The sequence below is a fragment of the Schistocerca piceifrons genome, chromosome 11 (assembly GCF_021461385.2).
Source record: "Schistocerca piceifrons isolate TAMUIC-IGC-003096 chromosome 11, iqSchPice1.1, whole genome shotgun sequence".
In the NCBI taxonomy this organism is placed as follows: Eukaryota; Metazoa; Arthropoda; class Insecta; order Orthoptera; family Acrididae; genus Schistocerca; species Schistocerca piceifrons.
In genome coordinates this window covers 57,818,386-57,840,328 of record NC_060148.1, presented here as the reverse complement: position 1 = coordinate 57,840,328, position 21,943 = coordinate 57,818,386, and the positions used below count along the sequence as shown (strand labels likewise).

Sequence of the window (21,943 nt, the reverse complement as noted above, 5' to 3'; positions counted from 1 at the left end):
TAGAAATGAAATTATGAATATTTTTGTACTGGATCAGGTTTCAGACCCATATACTTACCTTTGGAGGAGACCTAGAGAAGATTGCAGTCTTGGGAAAAGGAACGAAATGACTGAACTATACTGTTCCGAGAGATTCAGATCCTCGAAAGAGGAGATACGAATTCGAATCACAGTCCAGCACCAAATTTTTAAACGTCTCTAGTTCAATCAAGTACAAGTAAAATAAGAGCCCTGTCCCTTTAAACGGCTATCGGTTCATCAAATAAAATAAAATTTTCTAATGTAAGTAAGCTTACTGGCGACTGTATTTCTGTTTACCATGACTTCCGCTGTGTCATTTCCCAACGTAAACCGGCTCTGCCCAGTTGGTAATGAAGGAACGTGATGTTCAATGCGGATTCTGGATTATAACGTCTTTCTCTTGAGGTTACCAGAGGTAAAATAAATCTGTTTGTGCCTCTTAAAAGTAAATGCCTGAACCCACGCATTGCACCTGTGATAGCTCGTTCCACCATACCATTGTGGCCACATTACCCAGCCCCAAGAGTGTGCTGTAACGGATGATGTGCTTAGCTTACAAAATTAGTCACGGTGGAAAAAATGCGAGTCTATTAAATGGTCGAGTAGAAGCAAGCTTCTGACGCAGAGATTATGCTATTCTCATGTCATCAGGATGTAAAGACTCTTCTAGGCATCATAGGCTGGATGTGAAGCCATTTTGATTTTTCACAAATTCAGCAAATTTCTTAGTTCGAGAAAATCCACTGTGAAGTGTGAAGTTGCCGGATAATTCGATTATTACTGTTATTATTACTATCATTTTATTCAAACCGCTGCTGGAACACGACCGTAGTCTTCAGGTAAAACGCGAGACCAGCTAATATGACGTCTGGCGACCCAAAGCACATATCGACAAAATATTTATCGCCCCTTTCCTCTCGGTGCTGAAGCTATGAGTGTAATTCAAGCGAATCTACAATATCATATTAGCTGGTCTCGCGTTTTACCTCAAGACTACGGTCGTAGTCAAGAGTAATGTACTAAGACTGGAGTCAAGACTTCCTCTGGGAAGTGCCGCAGTCTACATGTTGCTAGATCGAGCATATTGCCAGACATAGAATTCTGAGAGGAGCACGACTGTATTGTCCACCTTACGTGAACGACTCGGCGGTCAATTTTTTGGTCTGAGACTGTATCTACAACACATATTGCACGCTGAAGACCCAGAAGAATTAAAAAAAAAAGTAGTTTATGAGAGCAACGTTAACCATAGCGTTCGAAGTATTCATAGTATTGTATACGTGTGTGTAAACGCCTTCCAATGACCACTCAAGAAAGACAAGGATACACAGTCTAGCTCCAATATTATAAATATGCCTCAGTTTGTGGATGAACTCAGACTTAGGTTGATAATAATTGTGAAAATTTAGCAGCACTGTACCCATTGGTGTTAAACTCGTTTTCAACCAATGATTCCCACAGCTACAAGGATACTACTTGTGATACCTCTTAGACAAAATACTTAAGCAGTGTTATCAGACGAAAAGATCAACCTGACACAAACTGTGGGAAGTTTGTTTTACAACCTTCGTACCTGGATATTCAGCTTTTTCCTATTTGAGATATCTGTGATTGTTGCTGCTTAAGACGATTTAAGCAGAAACTAAATTCCCTCAGTTTCGACAATGTTTAAAGAAATCGTCTTATTGGCACTAAATCGTGGTTTGTGAATTGTTTACCGGCCGTACTCTGCCGTATTTTGCCGGTTGGAAGGCAAAAGCTTACTGACAAATTTCACACAGAAATTACTGTTACAGTGTACTTATGGAGCCAAATGAGTGAATTGCGTATTTTCCGGTGAGAAAGAGCACTGGCAAACAGTCTTCACTACATTAGGTTATTTAAACTGGTGTCACTCTGAGCTAGAATTTATGGTCAGCAACTAAGTGTAAGGTCAACGTTTCGGATGCGAGTTTTGCGACTGTGAAATACTTTCCTACATTATAGAAGCGAATATTAAATTTGAACTAATATTGCGAAAATTTTGTACTTGGGCAGCTTAGAATGAAAATACTTCTGTTTATTTCAAAGGGAAACAATAGATTTTCTAAAACACTGTCTGTCATACACAACTTGAAACAGGTCATGTCGACCAAATCATGTGGAAGAACTAACAGCAACGTATATCGGAAGGCAGTAAGATCTCTTGCCTTTTGGTTTGTCAGTACTCGATAGCCATTTCTAGGCGAAAGTAAGTGAAGAAAGGCAGTGCGTTTTTGTTACCAAGTAACGTCTTCGTCAATTACTTTAGTTTTAAAGTAATCTACGAGTAATTGCTGGTGTTTGATATTAACATGAAAAGGATTCCATAGACAGGGAAAGAATCTGTTCATGGGAAACTACATCTATAGTGACCAAAAGGCATTAAATGATGTTCAAGCACTTGTGTTACAGCAGCGGTATGAATAAAATGATATTAATAATAACAGTAATAATCGAATTATCCGGCAACTTCACACTTCACAGTGGATTTTCTCGAACTAAGAAATTTGCTGAATTTGTGAAAAATCAAAATGGCTTCACATCCAGCCTATGATGCCTAGAAGAGTCTTTACATCCTGATGACATGAGAATAGCATAATCTCTGCGTCAGAAGCTTGCTTCTACTCGACCATTTAATAGACTCGCATTTTTTCCACCGTGACTAATTTTGTAAGCTAAGCACATCATCCGTTACAGCACACACTTGGGGCTGGGTAATGTGGCCACAATGGTATGGTGGAACGAGCTATCACAGGTGCAATGCGTGGGTTCAGGCATTTACTTTTAAGAGGCACAAACAGATTTATTTTACCTCTGGTAACCTCAAGAGAAAGACGTTATAATCCAGAATCCGCATTGAACATCACGTTCCTTCATTACCAACTGGGCAGAGCCGGTTTACGTTGGGAAATGACACAGCGGAAGTCATGGTAAACAGAAATACAGTCGCCAGTAAGCTTACTTACATTAGAAAATTTTATTTTATTTGATGAACCGATAGCCGTTTAAAGGGACAGGGCTCTTATTTTACTTGTACTTGATTGAACTAGAGACGTTTAAAAATTTGGTGCTGGACTGTGATTCGAATTCGTATCTCCTCTTTCGAGGATCTGAATCTCTCGGAACAGTATAGTTCAGTCATTTCGTTCCTTTTCCCAAGACTGCAATCTTCTCTAGGTCTCCTCCAAAGGTAAGTATATGGGTCTGAAACCTGATCCAGTACAAAAATATTCATAATTTCATTTCTAGCTTTATCAAGTGCACACCCACCTGCTAGTGAAAATTAACGCGCAATTTCAATATCTGTTCATGTGTTTCCAACAATGGCAACAGGTGTCGTTATTTCTGGTCAAACACGCACACATCTTACTGTTCATGAGTAAGCAACTGAAACTTAAGCTATATTCGTGGATGCACGGTAGGTGTGCAGTTCGATTGTCGCTTAGGCACAAAAGTTTGTATCCTTATTTTAGATTCAGACACCTAGCGGCTCGTAAGAAAAACCGATACGTAACATTTGATTTTTCTTAGTTAACAATCGGATTACGTGTTGGGTTCGTATCTCCGTCACAGAACTTCACATCATGCACTTCATCTTTAAATGCATGCACACTTTGTTACTTCAGAATGGGGGTATATCAGACATCTTTCGTGGTTCGATAACAGGGACGAAAGGGTCTTGATAGGAGTTACGGTTTATTACAAAAATTGTCGTCTTTTATTTTCAAGTTTAGATTTGGTTACTGGTATTGGCCAAAATTTCGGTAATTCATGACTCTTCATGGCTAATCATCAATATGATGTGATTAGATTAGATTAGATTAGATTAGATTACATTAGAGTAACTCTTGTTCCATAGATCATGAATACGACATTTCGTAATGATATGGAACGTGTCATTTTAATGAAAGATTTCTTTAAATACCTTGACTCAATTTCTTTACAACAATTTTTTACACTCTCTCTCATTGCTTTTTATTTCTCTCTCTCTCTCTCTCTCTCTCTCTCTCTCTCTCTCTCACAAACACACACACACACACACACACACACACACACACACATTCTTTTTTATTTTTATTTGTATGTTGTGCTCAACTATCGGCGAGGCACAAAAACGCCTGTGAATGACTTTCTTAGTTTTGAGTACACTTACGAAAGAAATATAAAAACAACAATGAGAGTTACTGATTTATGATGCTCAGTTTGCAGTCAGTTCTGAGTATTATTAGTAACTACGCTCCAGTCCCTAAACCTAGTTACAGAAAGCGAATCAGACGCATTACGTATTCCAGGCCGTAGCAGCCGTGACTTGGAGACACCAGCTATGGTCACTTCCCAGACCGCTGTAGGATCACATCGGTTCGTCTTCTTCCTGCTGGTACTGTAACTGAGATTTGGCAACAAGGCAACGTATGTTTGGCAACTCTGATCGACGAGTTACTTCCTGGTGTGCACGGAATTAAGCCTCAAAGTTCACTTAAATTTACCTGTCATTTCCATTGAATAATCAGAGTTATTATCGCTTGCAGGGTAACAAAAGATTGAAAATTTACGGTTTCCAGCCCAGGAAAGTCGTTGCAGGTGGAAACCACAACTAATCTCGACATTCAAATAGCGGTTTACGAGTTCTAGTTACTATTGTCCTCGTAATAGGAAGCTAAGACCCATACCTCCTCGCCAGCTCTGTGGTAACGTGCTGAGCTGTGAAAAAGCGTCTGTTACGGTTCGCAGTTCCAGTCTCACTGACTGTAACGTTTTTATCCCTTCTGTGAAAGAGCTACAAGCAGTCAGATCAAACATCAATAAGGAAATCGCAAGAAAATGCTTTCAGCTCATAGTGCAATGTTGAAAAACTTACAATGCTGCGCAACAGGTAAGGCCTCTTTCCGCTGCTGACAAGCAAATTTTGGGTTTCTAGGAATACGTAACTATATTTATGAAATGCCACATTTGCATACCTCTTGAGTATGACACAGCATACCAATTAAACACAGACCCAATCAAAATCTAAGTGAGTAGTATTTTACTAATTCGTGTCGATAGAGGCATGCTTGTTTACAGATACTTTCGTCGTAAGGTTACCATGGTTAGTTTTATTTCATTTCTTATAATACAGTGGACAATTTTCGTAAGGTTTCCTTTAGTGTTGTTAAAACAATAGTAAACATGAGAGAGAAATTAATCATCAACGATATATGCGAATTCTCAGATGTTACCTATGACAGTCTGACAATGCACATGCAGTTTACTGATTACATGCATGTAGAGAACTTGTTCTGAGTTAAAGCTGTCAAACAAAGTTTGAAGAAGAATAAAATATCACTACCACACGACGGCTAATATAAAAAATACTTTTCTGACGTATTATGGCACGATGCGCTCTCCCTGCACATCTTCGAGATGCATCTGCTGCCTGCTGTCTATTAAACCTGAATAGAACAAAATGTCACAGTAGTTAGCCCTTTTTCCACATGCGACTACCTTGGGTTGAGAAGTGAAGGGAATTATGTTCAAAGTTCCATTAGATTGATACCTTCAGCAGAGAGCAGAATTGCGTTTTAAAAAATGTAGCACTGAATGTATTCGAACTCGCGACATCTTATCTATGCTACAAGCTGACCGTAGCTACAGCAGCTCCAGAGCTCGGTAACTATTCCTCCAGAACTTTTGGATTCCACAGCACTGTGAGATTATGCATATGGCCAGGTCTTGACTTCTGAGAGACAAACAGTTACAGCTTTTCTTTTGGACTGAACGACGTTTTCTAGTAACAGATAGCGCAATAGAATAGCTCAAGTGGAAAGGAACACTTCCTATTTAAACTTCTGCATCCTACACTGTTCGCAGTTGTGTGTAGGTGGCAGTTACGTGATTTTATTTCTGTGATTACAAAATAGTCGAATGTATGCACTGGGTAGCCGAGGCAGCTAGTTCATGGTGATTCGGTCAACCAAGTAAATGAATTTACTGAACGTGCTGCAAATTACTACAGGGAGCCTGTGTGTCAGAATACTCATCCAGTGTGGCGCAACTGCGTTACGATAGAAAAATGACTCGCAGAGAAGAGGATTTCGTGGTCTGTTGGACGGATGGTAGGTTGTAATACCTATGGTCTGGGTTCGATTCCCACTTCCGTCAATGATTTTAGATAGGGAGAGACAGATTCCATTCTCTCCTGGCTACACCAAGTGAGGAGATATAATGGGTGCGTGGTCTGAAAATTCACATTAAAGATGATATTCCTTCTTTACCAAGTAGGCGGTAGGTTGAACCACAATAAAGTCTGGAGTGGCGACATGTAGAAACTCTATCCCCAGTAACCTTTCTTATACCAGTTATTTATTTCAAGTGACGACACAAACGCTATGTATGGTCACAGGACACTTATTCCATCTTTTATTTGAGCTTCTGTATGTCGATAAAATTGGTTCTAAACTGGGAATGCAACTCAGACCGCCCTTAACGCGGAATTTGATCCCTTCGTGGCAATACAGCTCGGCTACAATTTGTTGTTTGTTCAAAACTGCAGATTCCTCAACACCTTCACATATTACGCGTGAATGGGATCGAATCCTGGCCCGGCACTAAAGATTTAATTATGTATTATCAAGCTCTATCATGAGAACACCTATCTGCTGGTGGATAATAATTTTGATTTTTAATGTATTTTCATTCGTTGTCAACACTAACGATATCTGACGTTTTTAACTCCCAGTGAGACACAGAACTATTTGCGAGATGACTGTAAGTTCAAGATGCTATTCTGAGCAGCTGGTGGAGAAAAATTCGGTAGCTGACATCTCTATGTGTGTAGTCAACAATGATATGTGTGGGGCTCTATTCCCAGTGAGCGCTGAACTCTTCGTCATATTATTTCAGTTCGTCGTGTCATTTAATGTTCATACATATTCTCAACTAGCTGCTCGTGAATAACTTTAATTTTTAATGTCATTTTGTGTTAAATAGTTCAAATGGTTCAAATGGCTCTGAGCACTATGGGACTTAACTTCTAAGGTCATCAGTCCCCTAGAACTTAGAACTACTTAAACCTAACTAACCTAAGGACATCACTCACATCCATGCCCGAGGCAGGATTCGAACCTGCGACCGTAGCGGTCACGTGGTTCCAGACTGAAGCGCCTAGAACCGCACGGCCACAACGGCCGGCCCCCACCATCTGGTATCAATGCATTACCCTATCATCCATTATATATAATCATTTTCGTAGTACACTTGATATTATAGATGAGTAGGACACAAGACAGGACATAGATAATGTCCGTTTGACGTCAACAGTGTGTAACATTTTACTTTTTTTGAATAGGACAATGTTCCTCTCCAATAATTTTTAGATTAGTTACAATAAGCTTACGCTGCAAGAGAATTCGCTTGTATTTTTCAATATGTGGTCTGTTGTCGGTTTGAAGGCCTTCCATAACATCGGCAACTTAGTGCAACTCCACCGAGGGCTGTCTGGAGTAGGGTGGAGATAGCAATGTGAAAGTTGCGAGCTGTCGAAGACGATCTTCATATTCCTAATGCGATTAGGACATCGTATACTCTTGACGACGTTTAGCACCTGTGCAGTCAGTCACCCAATTTCAGAATTCATTTTGAGTAATCCTGCTAAATTCCCTAAATATTGTCTTTTTATATTGATGAGTAATATGGATAGTCGTCACGTTCATGTGCCGTCTACAACGCAAATTTAATGTTACTATCCTAGGAACTAACCTGCAATACGTTTTGTATTTCATAATCGGAACTATCTGCATTAACCGTCATCAGAGCAACGTCAGGGAACAGAATGCAGCAGTGCCTTGCTACCTACTTGAGGACCTGCTTGAGTCGTGTTCTAAGGAAAGGGTAGTTGCTGGTTCACATTATATTACACTAGCGAGAAGTACCGACTTTTCCTTTTCTCTGCAAACATCCAGAACTAAATTCAGTAACTCAATGCTAAGAATATATTTGCATTGTGCCAACTCAAAGATCAATAGATATGGATATAGATACAGATTTTTATATTTAAAGCCATTCTCGTTCTGCGTTGGAATAAACATCATTCATTATTTGCTTGTTCTTGTTACGATTGTTATTGTCATTCTCTCACTCGCAAGAGTTTTCGCATTCCTATTTGGTATCGATGCACATGAAGAGTGGCTATGAAAGAAGGGAATACTGAATGTTACGTCATGCAGAATACACTCATTTACTTCGGCTCCTCGTGATCTACGCTACAGGAGAAGTGAGATACATAAAGTTGACAGTGTGTGGACAGACCTGGTAGCACAACTGTGCAACTACACAGTGTTACCAGATAAAATAGTGCTGCGGAATCGACAGTGTAGTACGGACTTTGCCACAGTAGCAGACAGCTGGTAATTTAGGACCATGACCGTGGATTACACTTTGGTCAGTGCTGGTTAGAGTGCTGCAACTGTAAATGGAAGGCTTTGTTTGATAGTCTTATGCTGATGCTGTCTGAATAAATTATGCCATTGGATACAAAGCGGTTTAGTTTTGAGACCTAACCCACGAGGGGGGAAGGCACAGTGGTCTGCTTCAGGAATTCCAAGCAATAAAACACAAAAAACAACCCAGGAAGGGAGACATGCATTTGGAATCTGTTCATCGTTACGGGGTCAAACAAGAGGGTAACATTACTGAAACAATGATCGGGCTACTTAGTATATAATAGAGCATACAGATTTCAAGGAGGAAACGTATGAAGATGCAGACTTCCTCGTTATCAATATGTGCGGCATATCTTTCGTGTTAACGAAAGTAAATTCCCGCTTTACCTCTTCTTACGTGTCAAATGAAATGAATGCCATGAGGAATAGAATATTTGTTGACTGCGTCTCTTCTTGCTTCCATCCTTACCAACATATTTCTTCATTCTCGTGGTAATCATGACATTCTGTGTGTATGCTGCAAAAGATTGCAAGTGGACAAATTCGACATCGAGGTGCAAAGCGTTATATTCAATTCGAATAAGCTTCCGGTGTATTTTTACTTCGTTTGTATTTTTAGATGATTATGAACGTAACGGAAAATTATCTCACATGCTTTATGTTGAATGAGAAACATTGAATGATCCGTTTTGCTTTCCCTACGTTGAAATGATATAATGTCGGCGTCAACAGCCTTCTTCCACACCGGAAGCTGAAACTTGTATCATTCTGGATTAATGATAATTGAATGTGTCATATGTATACATAGCCCAGAAGGCGACGTCAGAAACCATCAGGGGAGAACGCCGCATAAAAACCAAACGTGCGCGCGCGTCTCCACTCTGAAGAACCGTATCGGAGAATCACGGCAAGCATTTCGCTGAAGAGCTGCCTCGTCAGAGAGCCTAGAAATGGCAGCGTCGTAGCAAGTATTTGTCAACACTCTGATAGTGCATTTCTTCCGGGTGTAGGTCGGCGTTACCTCGCTAAATTCACTTGACATTCGTTTTCCACATCGAAGACTCGTACGATATAATCCACTGCAAGATGACACAATTAGAAAGTATATTTAATTTCTGGACTCCAAGAACGGCGTTCTTCACATAAGTAACACCTGTTTGTGTGTGCATTCGGGAGGACGACGGTGCAATCCCGCGCCCGGCCATCCGGATTTAGGTTTTCAATGATTTCCCTAAATCGCTTCAGGCAAATGCCGGGATGGTTCCTTAGGAAGGGCACGGCCGATTTCCTTCCCCATCCTTCCCTAATCCGAGCTTGTGCTCCGTCTCTAATGACATCGTTGTCGACGGGACGTTAAAACAGTAATCTCCACCTCCTCTGTTCGTGTGTTTAAGGTTGCGTTTTGAGGCTCAGGCAACATCGCAGTGACTATATTCCGCCTCTGGCCGCCAGCGTGTCGTTAGCTCAGAGGTTCCCTTGTGCGTTGCAGTGCTTGTACTATAAGACATAGCAGTTCGAATCACGGTAGAAGCCGCTGAGTACAACCTTTTATTTTCCATTTTAATTAATGGAGTTGCAAACTGCTAGTAAAAATTTCTTATGCGAAATCTGAAGAATGCCTTTAAACATCAATCTTCGTCCGATTTCGACTTAGTAAATTAAGTTAATATCATGGATTTCTGCTTTGCGAATTCCAAGGTGCTTCACTGTAAAATAGACCCTGAAAAGATTCAAACCGACTGTCAACGATATAAATTTGAGCTTTGTTCGTCATATAGGTCTAACATGTCAGAAGGTTGTTTATGAAGTGCACATGTTCATTAATGTAGTTCCCTTCTTCTAAATTTTTGCAATAGCATTTAACTGTAGACTTTTCTAACACCAGCGTTAGCAATTCCTTTCCGTTCTCTGAAACCTTCAAAACGACAAATTTTTCTGGTTTAAATCTGATGACCTTAACTATCACTTCCGATCAACAATAAATACTTCATGAACCCATACATGGAACTCCAAATGTGCAGTGTTCCTGCACTGCTACAGAACATGCATTGCAAGGTATTCACACAGTTTAGCGCATAGACTTACCATAAGGAATGAAACAAGAACTGTAATACACTTTACACCACAGACGCTCACTCTGGCTTGACGAAAACATCCAAACATTGACCAAAAGTTGCACAAATAATTGAGTTTGAAAGGAAAAGAAACGAGGTATGAAGCATTTATAAATTCATCGAATGTAGTGAGGTGGTTTAATTTCGTCCCAGTCTATAAAATTAATTTCGGGCCATACTCAGCTCTTGCCGATTAATGTAATATAATACCCGCCTACTAATCAGGGCGTCTGTCTCCGTTGCTTTTGAGCGTGAATGGAAATTGTAGAAATTTTCTGTGGAGCAACATTTAATAATAAAGCGTTTTAAATCATCAAAAGCGATGAGCGTTAGCAGGCGCTTTCGATAAAGAACGGGGGAGTGTAGCGCCGCTGCTGTCGCCACGGCCGCTGCCAGTAGCCAGCAAATGGATCCTGGAGCTTTGCCGCATACAGCGTCCAGAGGAGGACAGTCTGCAGGAAATCTGCCGCAAAATCGTTACTGGATAAAATTTTGATATCGGTGTGTCACAAAGCGAAATAGATTGAATCTGCGCTACCATTACATTCACGTCTTCAGCATTCAGACAGAAGAGGCTATAAAAATATTTTATGCCAGCTGCTCTCGATCCACTGACATTATGAACAGAAACAACGCACGCTACCGCTAGACCACAGGCGTAATAGGACTAGAGTTTCTCTATCATGGGACAAGTTTTCCTCCAGGAAGTGCCGCAGTCTACAGTGTTGCCAGATTGTGCAGATAACCGGACTTAGAGAATTAGCGAGTTGGCCAGTTTTTTTGTCCCATGTCGCGATCGGCGCGGACTTAGCCTCTGAAGCGGCCTGCCGCCGGTCAAGTTTTATGTCAAAGAGTGTACATCAAGGGATGTATCTGATTCCAGAGTATATTGTGTTTAGTGGAATTTGGGGAGTTTTGTGTTGTCGGTTTTTTTGGCATTTTGTGTGGTTTAGTATGGTGGTGTGTGTCTAAATTTGTTTCTATTTACTTTGTCTCAACCCAAAAATCCCCAGTTTCCCATGTTTGTCCCGTTAGTTTCATTAGGTTTTTTGTGGAACACGTGTGTTAGTTTTTAATTGTATTTTCATGTTTAGTGGTCATGTTTACGTAATATTATATATAAAAACAAAGATGAGGTGACTTAACGAACAAAAGCGCTGGCAGGTCGATAGACACACAAACAAACACAAACATACACACAAGATTCAAGCTTTCGCAACAAACTGTTGCCTCATCAGGAAAGAGGGAAGGAGAGGGGAAGACGAAAGGAAGTGGGTTTTAAGGGAGAGGGTAAGGAGTCATTCCAATCCCGGGAGCGGAAAGACTTACCTTAGGGGGAAAAAAGGACAGGTATACACTCGCACACACACACATATCCATCCACACATACAGACACAAGCAGACAGAAATATGTCTGCTTGTGTCTGTATGTGTGGATGGATATGTGTGTGTGTGTGCGCGAGTGTATACCTGTCCTTTTTTCCCCCTAAGGTAAGTCTTTCCGCTCCCGGGATTGGAATGACTCCTTACCCTCTCCCTTAAAACCCACTTCCTTTCGTCTTCCCCTCTCCTTCCCTCTTTCCTGATGAGGCAACAGTTTGTTGCGAAAGCTTGAATCTTGTGTGTATGTTTGTGTTTGTTTGTGTGTCTATCGACCTGCCAGCGCTTTTGTTCGCTAAGTCACCTCATCTTTGTTTTTATATATAATTTTTCCCACGTGGAATGTTTCCTTCCATTATATTGTTTACGTAATATCATAGGCGCCATATTAGAATCATAGTGTATGGTAGTTTCCCCCATATTTGTGACGTCATGGGTCGAAGCAGATGGGTGGAATCTGACGCTTATGTATTTGTGACTGACAAGACAAGTCACGAGAGATGCGTTTCTGGGAAAAGATTCGAAAGGGAATTTAGGCTGTGCTGGCCTCAGTGTGATCCTTAGCATATTCCTTCAAACCACCTTGCTTCCCAATATTCTTAACTGGTCGAGTCTCCTTATATTTCCTTTCCCCATAACACTGTATCAGAAAAAAATCAACCTTGAACACCTACAAATTCTTTCATCACCACCACTAGGTTGTAACGGGCTGAAGATGGTGTCCCATAAGAGCAGAGATTCTCTCTTTGTAATCACATTAAAAAATGCATGCATATAACAAGCTTCTCTAAATTGTGCAAATGGAAGCTCTTCCAACAACGTATCACTCATCCCCATAACCCCCCCCCCCCCCCCAGCCTCATCGTTCACTAGTCTGTATGATCGACCCCACCTATTCCCTACCCTGCTCTCATTCTAGCACTGGGCACTGCACACACCTACCCCACAACTCCTCCTCCTCCCCCCCCCCCCCCATGTCCCATACAGCATCCCAACACTGCACCTAGCAGCCATATTGTCCCCCCTCCCCCCCCCCATGTCCTTTACCAATCCCACAGGCAGCACACCATCTGCTATCCCTCACTTCCCACCCCACAGCACCTCTTTACGCCATCACTCACTCCAACAGATTTCTGCTTGCATTAGATGTGTCCTTGCCCTAGTGTTCTGTACTTCATATAAATGACTTTGTCCAAAAGCTTAAATATTTAGCAGTCAATTCATTCTACCTACCTGCAACCAAAGCCCTTCTCAAATGTGTTGAGTAGGAATGTATCCTTTGTATATCATTATTCTATCCTGACATTTTCCATGTTTGATTTTACTTTCTCTGTTCTTTGGAAAACATAACAGAGGCAACTGAGTTGTCGACAACCAAGTCTTGCTTGTCACCATTGGACCAGTTCAGATACGTCACATGAAAAGCTTGAACAGCAATTGCTCAGTTACATAGCTTTGAGCAAGTGGACAAACAGATACACTTACAATACAGATGTAACACATGATATGAAGGTGGAACGTAGTCCTCACTTCTGCAGTTGTTCCAAAAAGAAGTGATAAGAGAAGATTATAACACCAAACGCATGTGTGCTAAATCTGCTGCTATTTGCCTTTACCAACTGCTTACATTTTGAGATCAATGGAAGACCTACAATACCACTAGAAGAGTGAACATCCTGAATATGAGCAGGACACTAGACACACCAAGTTCATAGAAAGAAAGGTAAGTGGGGTGGGGGGGGGGGGTGAGGAAGGTCCTACTTGACGCAGACTGGCAGTTGACGCTAACAAAAGCCTGTCAAGGCTACTTTTATAACATGACATTGTCTAGCATCGGTATACATTTCTGTTTTCACTGCTTCTAGAGAAACCCTCAAGATGAATGATTCAGAGCAAATGACATCTTTACAGTATCACATGAGTGTTTTGATCTAGCTACAAAAAACTAATTACAGCACTTTGATGAAGAAAGAAATTAAGGATATATTTTCAAAACAAGCTCAATGAGGAGAGAATTCTCTGTAAAATGTTGATGGCCACACACTGGAAACTTCAAAATCCTATTCTCAAAAATACTGAATCAAGAAGTGAGCTCTAACAGTAACTTTAGCATGTTTTAATTTGCCAGAAGCTGGAAGTGACATTCTGCTATAATTACTTCTTTTATGAGCACCAAACCCATAGGCATATGTTGTGTGTTACATGTGTCATATTTGAGCCCACACAGTATAACTCTGATTATAGTAACATTTAAGTAATTTATGTGATACCAAATATTTAGAGTGGTAATGTGAAGATCTACTGGTTAAAGAGCACTGCAAACATTCCTTAGTTAAAACAGTAACACTCCTTTATTCTTTTAGTATCAGCATTACTAACATTTCCTTCTAAGGGTTGTAAATTATGCTACCAACTACACTTTCATTTAATAGTATTTAAGCTCCTCAAAGGATTTCAATAACAATTTTTGGTCTCCTAGCAATCCCCTGTATTTAATAGATTCTGAATACCTACTGACAAAACAAAAACAGAACAAGAATGGTAATATTGCTAACAAGAACTCTGAGGGTATAAAACCAAATAGTTGAGCAATAGCAAAAATAATACACCAGGAAAAAAATATTGTAGGTCATGAGTTTAGATTTCTCCATCAGGCACCATGACGAATAGACTGCCAAACATTGTCTTTGCAATAAATCCACATATATACCCCTCTTGTCTGAGAAAGCAACTCTGGTCAACTTAAAAATTGACCACAATTATAGCATCTGATCAATTCGTCCAGCAAGCCATACAACTGATTTAAAGTAGTAGCTAAACCATCTGCCCTCTAGCAAGTAAAGTCCTACACATATTTAACTTTATCGTGTCCATTAATAACACCACTTTCTAAAAAAAAAGGAACAACTCTAGACATTTACAACACACCAAACTAAATCTCGAAGTAGAAAATTAATTTGTAACAAGTGATTGCTAACACCACAATAATTCAAGAACATGTGACAATTTCCTAGTAGACAACAAACCTGTAATCATTAACTACCGGCATGCCAACATCACACTAACAATAAGCTACAGAAATTTTGAAACAAATTAAATATTGGAAAGCAGCATCATACACATGACACCAATCCATTGCCAATATGTTGCACAGCCAAAAGTTACAACTTCATTTGGTCAAGAATCAAAACCAACTGCCAGTACCAAATTTTTCATCTGACAAGGAGCAGGACATGTAATCTGCGTGTTTACACACCACACTGCAGAGAGAAATTAATGAAACAATGGTAAAAAATACAAGAAGCTATTTACCAAGGAGCCTGGTTCAGCATATACTTCATTCTTCTCTTTTTTCAGCCAACTAGTTCCCTTGCAGTCCATGATTGCCCTCCTAAGCCACTGAAAACAAGAAAGCAGAAGTGATATTGTTCACATAGTAACTATTCGACGTAGTATTTTCTGGCTGCAGCAAAGGAGTCATCGCATATGAAAAATTTAGAAATAGCTGAGGAACAAAGAACCTGATAAAAAAACTGATTTACAACTTGCTGGTTATGAGGACTCTGCAGCCTCACTGTCATTAATGGAAAACAAAATTCAATTTGAGAGAAAACAAAACCACACACAATGGATCGAAGCGTGTCAATCGATCCTGCAAATTCCTTAATACACAGAACAATTTAAGAGATTTATAATTATGTCCTCAGCAATGTATGCAAGGACAGAAAAGAATTATTTCTCAATCATACTGGCTGCACTTTCAATCAATCTATAAACACATATTTGCTCATGGTATTTAGAAAAGCACAACATGAAAATCCACCTATACAGACAGAACTTTCTTTTTTACAGTCCATTTAGTATGTATTTTTAACAACTGTTTCCTTATAGTCATATTCAACGTTATCCACCCAGTATACAGCAACGCTGGAATCTCTACCCAGTCACTAAAACACACACACTGCTGCCTCCATGTTGCATAGAAAAATAAATCATTCTTGACTGTCAAGATTTAATACCGATTAAATTTGTCTAACAAGACTTAGCAAAATTACTTTCTCATAAGAGTACCCATGACAATGTTCTGTGATGCTTTTGTCGGTGGCAATTACACATACCCTTTAGGCCTTACAGAGTCAATTACATTTCCCATATCCTTCCACAGTTTTAAACGTGTACATTACTACAAACAGCAGTTAACACTATTTACTGAACTATGGACCACGTAGGCACATTGAAAATCCATGGAAAACAACACAATGAATTCTCTCTACAGCATTCTCTTTCATCCCAACATTAAAAATCTCTGATACTCTGTATTAACGTGTGCTAACAAATCTCGTGTATCGGCGGTACAAATGTTTGCGCTACAACCCGGGCGAACTACAGATCAGATTACAGTAAACTCTTACTGTTCCTAGTCGTTCCTTTACAAATATTGTTAGCGAAGGTCGCATGCACAACGCAAATCAATATAACGATATGAATGCAGAGGGTGTGTGAAATTCACTAGGGCCTTTTTTCGTCAATCAAAGTATTTCACATGGACGTTCACTTTCTCTAACTACCACAGCATACAGACACTTTTCCGGTAGTTACAGAAAACACAAACTTTCAGGCGGTTCTTTTGCTAAATCACGGGAAACATTTAGCAATTTTACCGGACAGGACGAAAACAGCAAGCACAACACATACACACACGTCGATCTGGTCTTTTTCGTACTTGACGAACAGCACAGGTACGTAATGTGCACTAATATGTTTGTCTAATTACTAGTCACCTCCTGCTCGCAATGCGGAAACACAAGCTCACTGAAAATAACAAGTGCTTTGTTCTAATACACATAACCTGAAATAATTACTTATGAAATTCTAAGGCTATCTCAAACCATAACTAGAGGTGCCAAAGTTGATACAACAATTAATGCGGAACAAACTTATGGATCTAATGTGCCCAATAAACGACACGAAACCAATATAATAATTATACGAACAGTTATTATAGCATCATTACAAGGCATTGGCAAACTACTTCATTCGAGACAGTTAGCTGTAATAATAACTAAAATTAAGTACTGGCTTAGTACCAGACTCAATATGCGCCTTTTTTTGATTTCCTGTCCCTCTCACCAAAGCACTTACATATTAGACGGACAATGCAACGCAATTCCCTACAAAAGCACGATACGAACTGCTAAACTCTACTGCTATCTGCTACTGTGGTCAAAGTTAGTAAATGCGGAAGAAAGAACCTATCACGGAAGTCGTTCTAACATTCTTGGAATCAGAGCTGCATATCTGCTACGTAGAGAAATGAAAGTTGTTTGTTGGTTAATTTGGGGGAGGGGACCAAACAGTGAGGTCATCAGTCCCATTGCATTAAGGGAAGGTTGCTGAAGGAAGTCGGCCGTGACTTTTCAAAGGAACCGTCCTAGCATCTGCGTGAAGGGATTTAGGGAAGTCACTGGAAACACAATCAGGAGGCCTGGACTCGGGTTTGAACCGTCGTCCTCCGGAATGCGAGTTCATTGTGCTATAACTGCGCCACCTCGCTCGGTCATCAAAGTCGTATGGGAAACTATATGTTTTTTATTAATTTTTTTAATAGTTGAAAGTATGGTTTCGAAATTATAAATAAGTGTACAGTATTTATGGCTACTGTGGTTACACAATTTTTTTAAAAAATTATTCACCGAATCGGCAATATAACAAAACTTCAACTAAAACAATATTCCGAAAAATATGCCATACTTACTAAATTTTAAAAATAATACTACTAACGAAAACAGAGAGTCTCATGGTTTGAAGTGTAATGTGGAACGCATGATATGTCAGCTTAATGCTGTAATAGGAACCATCTAACAGATTTTAAACAAATTAAAATAAAACAATGCTTTATACAATTTTAGCATTCAGAGAATCCATCATTCCTAACTTCAGAGCATATCAACATGAACAAAAGTGAGCCGGCCGCGGTGGTCTAGCGGTTCTGGCGCTGCAGTCTGGAACCGCGGGACTGCTACGGTCGCAGGTTCGAATCCTGCCTCGGGCATGGGTGTATGTGCTGTCCTTAGGTTAGTTAGGTTTAGGTAGTTCTGAGTTCTAGGGGACTTATGACCTAAGATGTTGAGTCCCATAGTGCTCAGAGCCATTTGAACCATTTGAACAAAAGTGCATGTCTGAGAGTTTTCTTAAGTTAATAGTGCTGTATGTGAAATAGTTCGTAGTAAATCATCGTTCATGACACCCCAGATGATGGAATAGTGGAGTGACCCCGCAGTTGCATGTGTAAACACAGTTTTCAGTTACACAACACAAATTAAACAACATTTATCTTGTAACAAAAAGTTCAACTCCATTCTACTTTGTGACTCCACTTACCATTCCCACCACTGCATAGCGTCATTTGGCTGCGTCCTTTTGACTGAATTTCAAAGCACCATCGCTGTAATTTGGTTTCCATTTCGTCAATTCGTCTTGTGTGTGATGTGCGTTCTGGAGTGCCAAAAACGTTTAAAGACCTGTCGTTAGCAACATTATTACAGATCCTTGAACTGTATGGAACGACCTTTTTCTGGAAGTACAAAAACCATCACTAAAAATACAGAAGTTTAGACATCAAGGTTGCTTAAAATTATGGATGGTTGAGCCTGAAAATATTGGCAGTGAGATTTCTGGGTAAAATTTAAGTGTATACCGAAAGAATAGGCTAATGAGAAATGGAGGTGGAGTATTTGTTGCAATAGTCAAAAACCTGAAAGCCACCATGATGGCAGTTGAAGCTGCATGTGAGAATGTTTCGCTTGAACGAAATTTTCAGTGTTCAAATGTGTGTGAAATTTTAAGGGACTCAACTGTTAAGGTCATCAGTCCATAAGCTTACACACTACTTAACCTAAATTATCCTAAGGACAAACACACACATCCATGCCCGAGGGAGGACTCGAACCTCCGCCAGGAACGAAAGTTTCCAAATCATACTGTACTCATTGGGGGAACTTTAGTAATCCAACAATCAATTGGGAAAATTACAGTTTTGCTAGTGATGGGTGTGGTAAGACACCCTGTGAAACATTACTAAATGCCTTCTCTGAAAACTATCTAGAACAGACAGTTAAGAACCTCACTCATGAGAAAATATTTTGTATCTAACGGCGACAATAGACCTGACCTCTTTCAGGATGTCCACACCAGTGAACATGGTATAGTTGTGGCAACAGTGACTAACAGAGTACAAAGAATAACTGAAACAAGTGTATATATATATATGTTCAGTAAAGTAGATAAAAAAAATTAGTAGTGTCATATCTCAATGAGGGACTGAAAGTTTAAGCACAGGGCAGCAGTACATAGAGGAACTCTGGCTCAGGTTTAAAAGAGTAGTTGAGCATGCACTGGATAGACATGTACCCAGTAGAACAGTTCATAATAGAAGGCACTCTCTACAGTATACAGTTACTGTAAAGAAACTGCTAAAGGAAAAGAGACTACTGCCTAATAGATGTAAAACAAAGCTTAGAGCTGTAGATAGAGAACTGCTGAATAAAACGCATTTGTCTGTCAAGAGATCAATGTGTGAAGCTTTCAACGACTGCCATAGCAGAACATTGTCAAACGTTCTGTCAGCTGCCACCGTCGATTATCGATGCTGTGACTCTGGAGTGGAGCTGTGAAGAAATAAACACAGCTGAAGCGAGACCAGGCAGACCTCACCCACTGATGGGCAGGAATTGATGTCGAATGATATTTCACAAAACCCAAAGCATTTCTGGTGGAATGTAAAGATCTAAAACTGAGTGTAGCAAAGCAAAATCTGAAATACTTAACTCTGTTCTCAGATTTTCCATTCCAAAGAAAAACCCAGGAGAAATGCCGCAATTTACTCCCCATAACACTGGAAAGATGAGGGAAATAAGTACTAGTGTCAGTGGTGCTGATAAACAACTGAAATCGTTTACTCTTGAATAAAGCTAGAGGGCCCAATGGAATCCCTACAGATTCTATGCCGAATTTACAGCTGAGTTAGCCCCACTTCTAACTAAAATCTGTTGTGGGATGCCTCAAACAAAACATGTTACTTAGTAGTTGGAAGAATGCACAGGTCATGCCCATCTATAAGAGGGTAGTAGAAGTGATCCACAAAATTACAGTCTCCAGTATCCTTAACATTGATTTGTTGTAGAATCTTAGTACATATTCTGAGTTCAAACATGATGAGGTATCTCGAACAGAATTACATCCTCCATGCCAGCCGGCAAGGATTCCGAAAATATCAGTCATGTGAAATCCAACTCATTCTTTTCTCACATGACATTCTAAAATCTTTGGATCAAGGCAGTCAGGTAGATGCAGTATATATTTATTTTCGAAAAGTATCTGACTCAGTATCACACCTGTGCTTGTTATCAAAAGTACGTTCATATGGGGTATTAACTGAATTTTGCCACTGATTGAGGTATTTTTGGTAGGGAGGATGCAGCATGTTATTTTGGATGGACAGTCCTCGTTTCATGTAGTAATAACTTCAGATGTGCGCCAGGGAAGTGTGTTAGGATCTTACTGTTCATAGCGTATATTAATGACCTTGCAGACAATATTAACAGTAACTTCAGACTTTTTGCAGATGATGCAGTTATCCATAATGAAGTACTGTCTGAAAGACTGTGTAAATTTTCAGTCCAATCGTGCTAAGATTTCAAAGGCATGTAATAACTGACGACTTGCCCTAAATGATCAGAAACATAAAACTGTGCACTTCAACACGAAAAAGCTTAGTATCATATGACTATAATACTAATGAGTCACAGTTAGAATAGGCAAGCCATACAAATACCTGGGTGTAACACATTGTAGGGATAAGAAGTGGCTCAGTCGTTGGGAAAGCAGAGGGTAGACTCCAGTTTATTGGTAAAATACTGGGGAAGTGCAATCAGTCTACAAAGGAAATTGCTTACAAATCTGACATGTGATTGGTTCTAGCATATTTCTCAAGTGTGTGGGACCCATGCCAGACAGGATTAACAGGGAATATTGAAAGTATACAGAAAAGGGCAGCATGAAAGGTCACAGGTTTGTTTGATCTTTGTGAGAGTTTCACAGAGCTACTGAAGGAGCTGAGCTGCAGAATTTGAAGATAGACATAAACTATCCTAAGAAATGCTATTAACAAAGTATCAAGAACCGACTTTGAATGATAACTCTGCAAATATATTACGACCCTTATGCATAGCTCACATAGGTATACTGAGGGCAAGATTAGAATAATTACAGCACATGCAGAGGCGTTAGTCTACTTCCCATGTTCCATGGCAATGAAATGGGAATAAACACTAATAACTGGTATTTGGACATACCCCGTGCCATTGACTTCAGGCTAGCTTACAGACCATAGATGTAGATATAGGTACACGGGAAATTGTCTACAGTTGTCATTTATTTGTGCCAAAAGCTAAAATAAAAATTAATCACTATGTCTAAATCAATGAACATAACAAATTGTTAAGTTCTTAGAATAGTGGCGTGTGTACAGATTTATCTGGCACCTAAAAAGATTGTTTTCCGAAAATGTTTGGGACTACATGAAAAAAATCATACTTCAGAAACATATTATTTTATTTTATGTGTGTTTAGAAAAGCTGCTCACGGAAATTGACAATGGCTGGGAGAGTGGTGTACTCACCACATGCCCCTCCATATGCACATCTGTCGATGCCTAAAGATTGAGGATGACACGACGGCCAGTCAGTACTATTGAACCTTCAAGGCCTCTTTGGATGGTGTTTGTTTGTTTTTTGTGTAGAAAACAATCTGTATTTTCTTTAAAATATGTTGTGGTAATTTGCGAAAGTTGGGTAGAAATACTGTTATTACTGTGCTTAGCCAGTGTGACAACAAGAAGATATGAAGTGTGGTATCACTCTGTAGGTTGAGTACAAGGTGAGTACCAAGCAATTCTTACAACATGATCTGTGTGTTTTTAGTTAAATTATT

At 39.8% G+C, this 21,943-nt stretch overlaps 1 protein-coding gene across 3 annotated transcripts in view; it reads right to left on the bottom strand.

The window, feature by feature from the left end:
- Positions 1–17,182, bottom strand: part of LOC124720080 (zinc finger protein ZFP2-like) — an 89,190-nt gene extending 72,008 nt beyond the window's left edge. For 2 of the 3 annotated variants that reach the window (XM_047245354.1, XM_047245355.1), the window contains exons 1-2: positions 17,096–17,182; positions 15,266–15,352 (exon numbers count right to left, since the gene is read on the bottom strand). In XM_047245354.1, the coding sequence (XP_047101310.1) occupies positions 15,266–15,334 (69 nt within the window). In that variant the 5' untranslated portion in view covers positions 15,335–15,352; positions 17,096–17,182. The remainder of the gene's footprint in view (positions 1–15,265; positions 15,353–17,095) is intronic. The other variant, XM_047245356.1, reaches the window with a different exon arrangement.
- Positions 17,183–21,943: the final 4,761 nt, after the last annotated feature.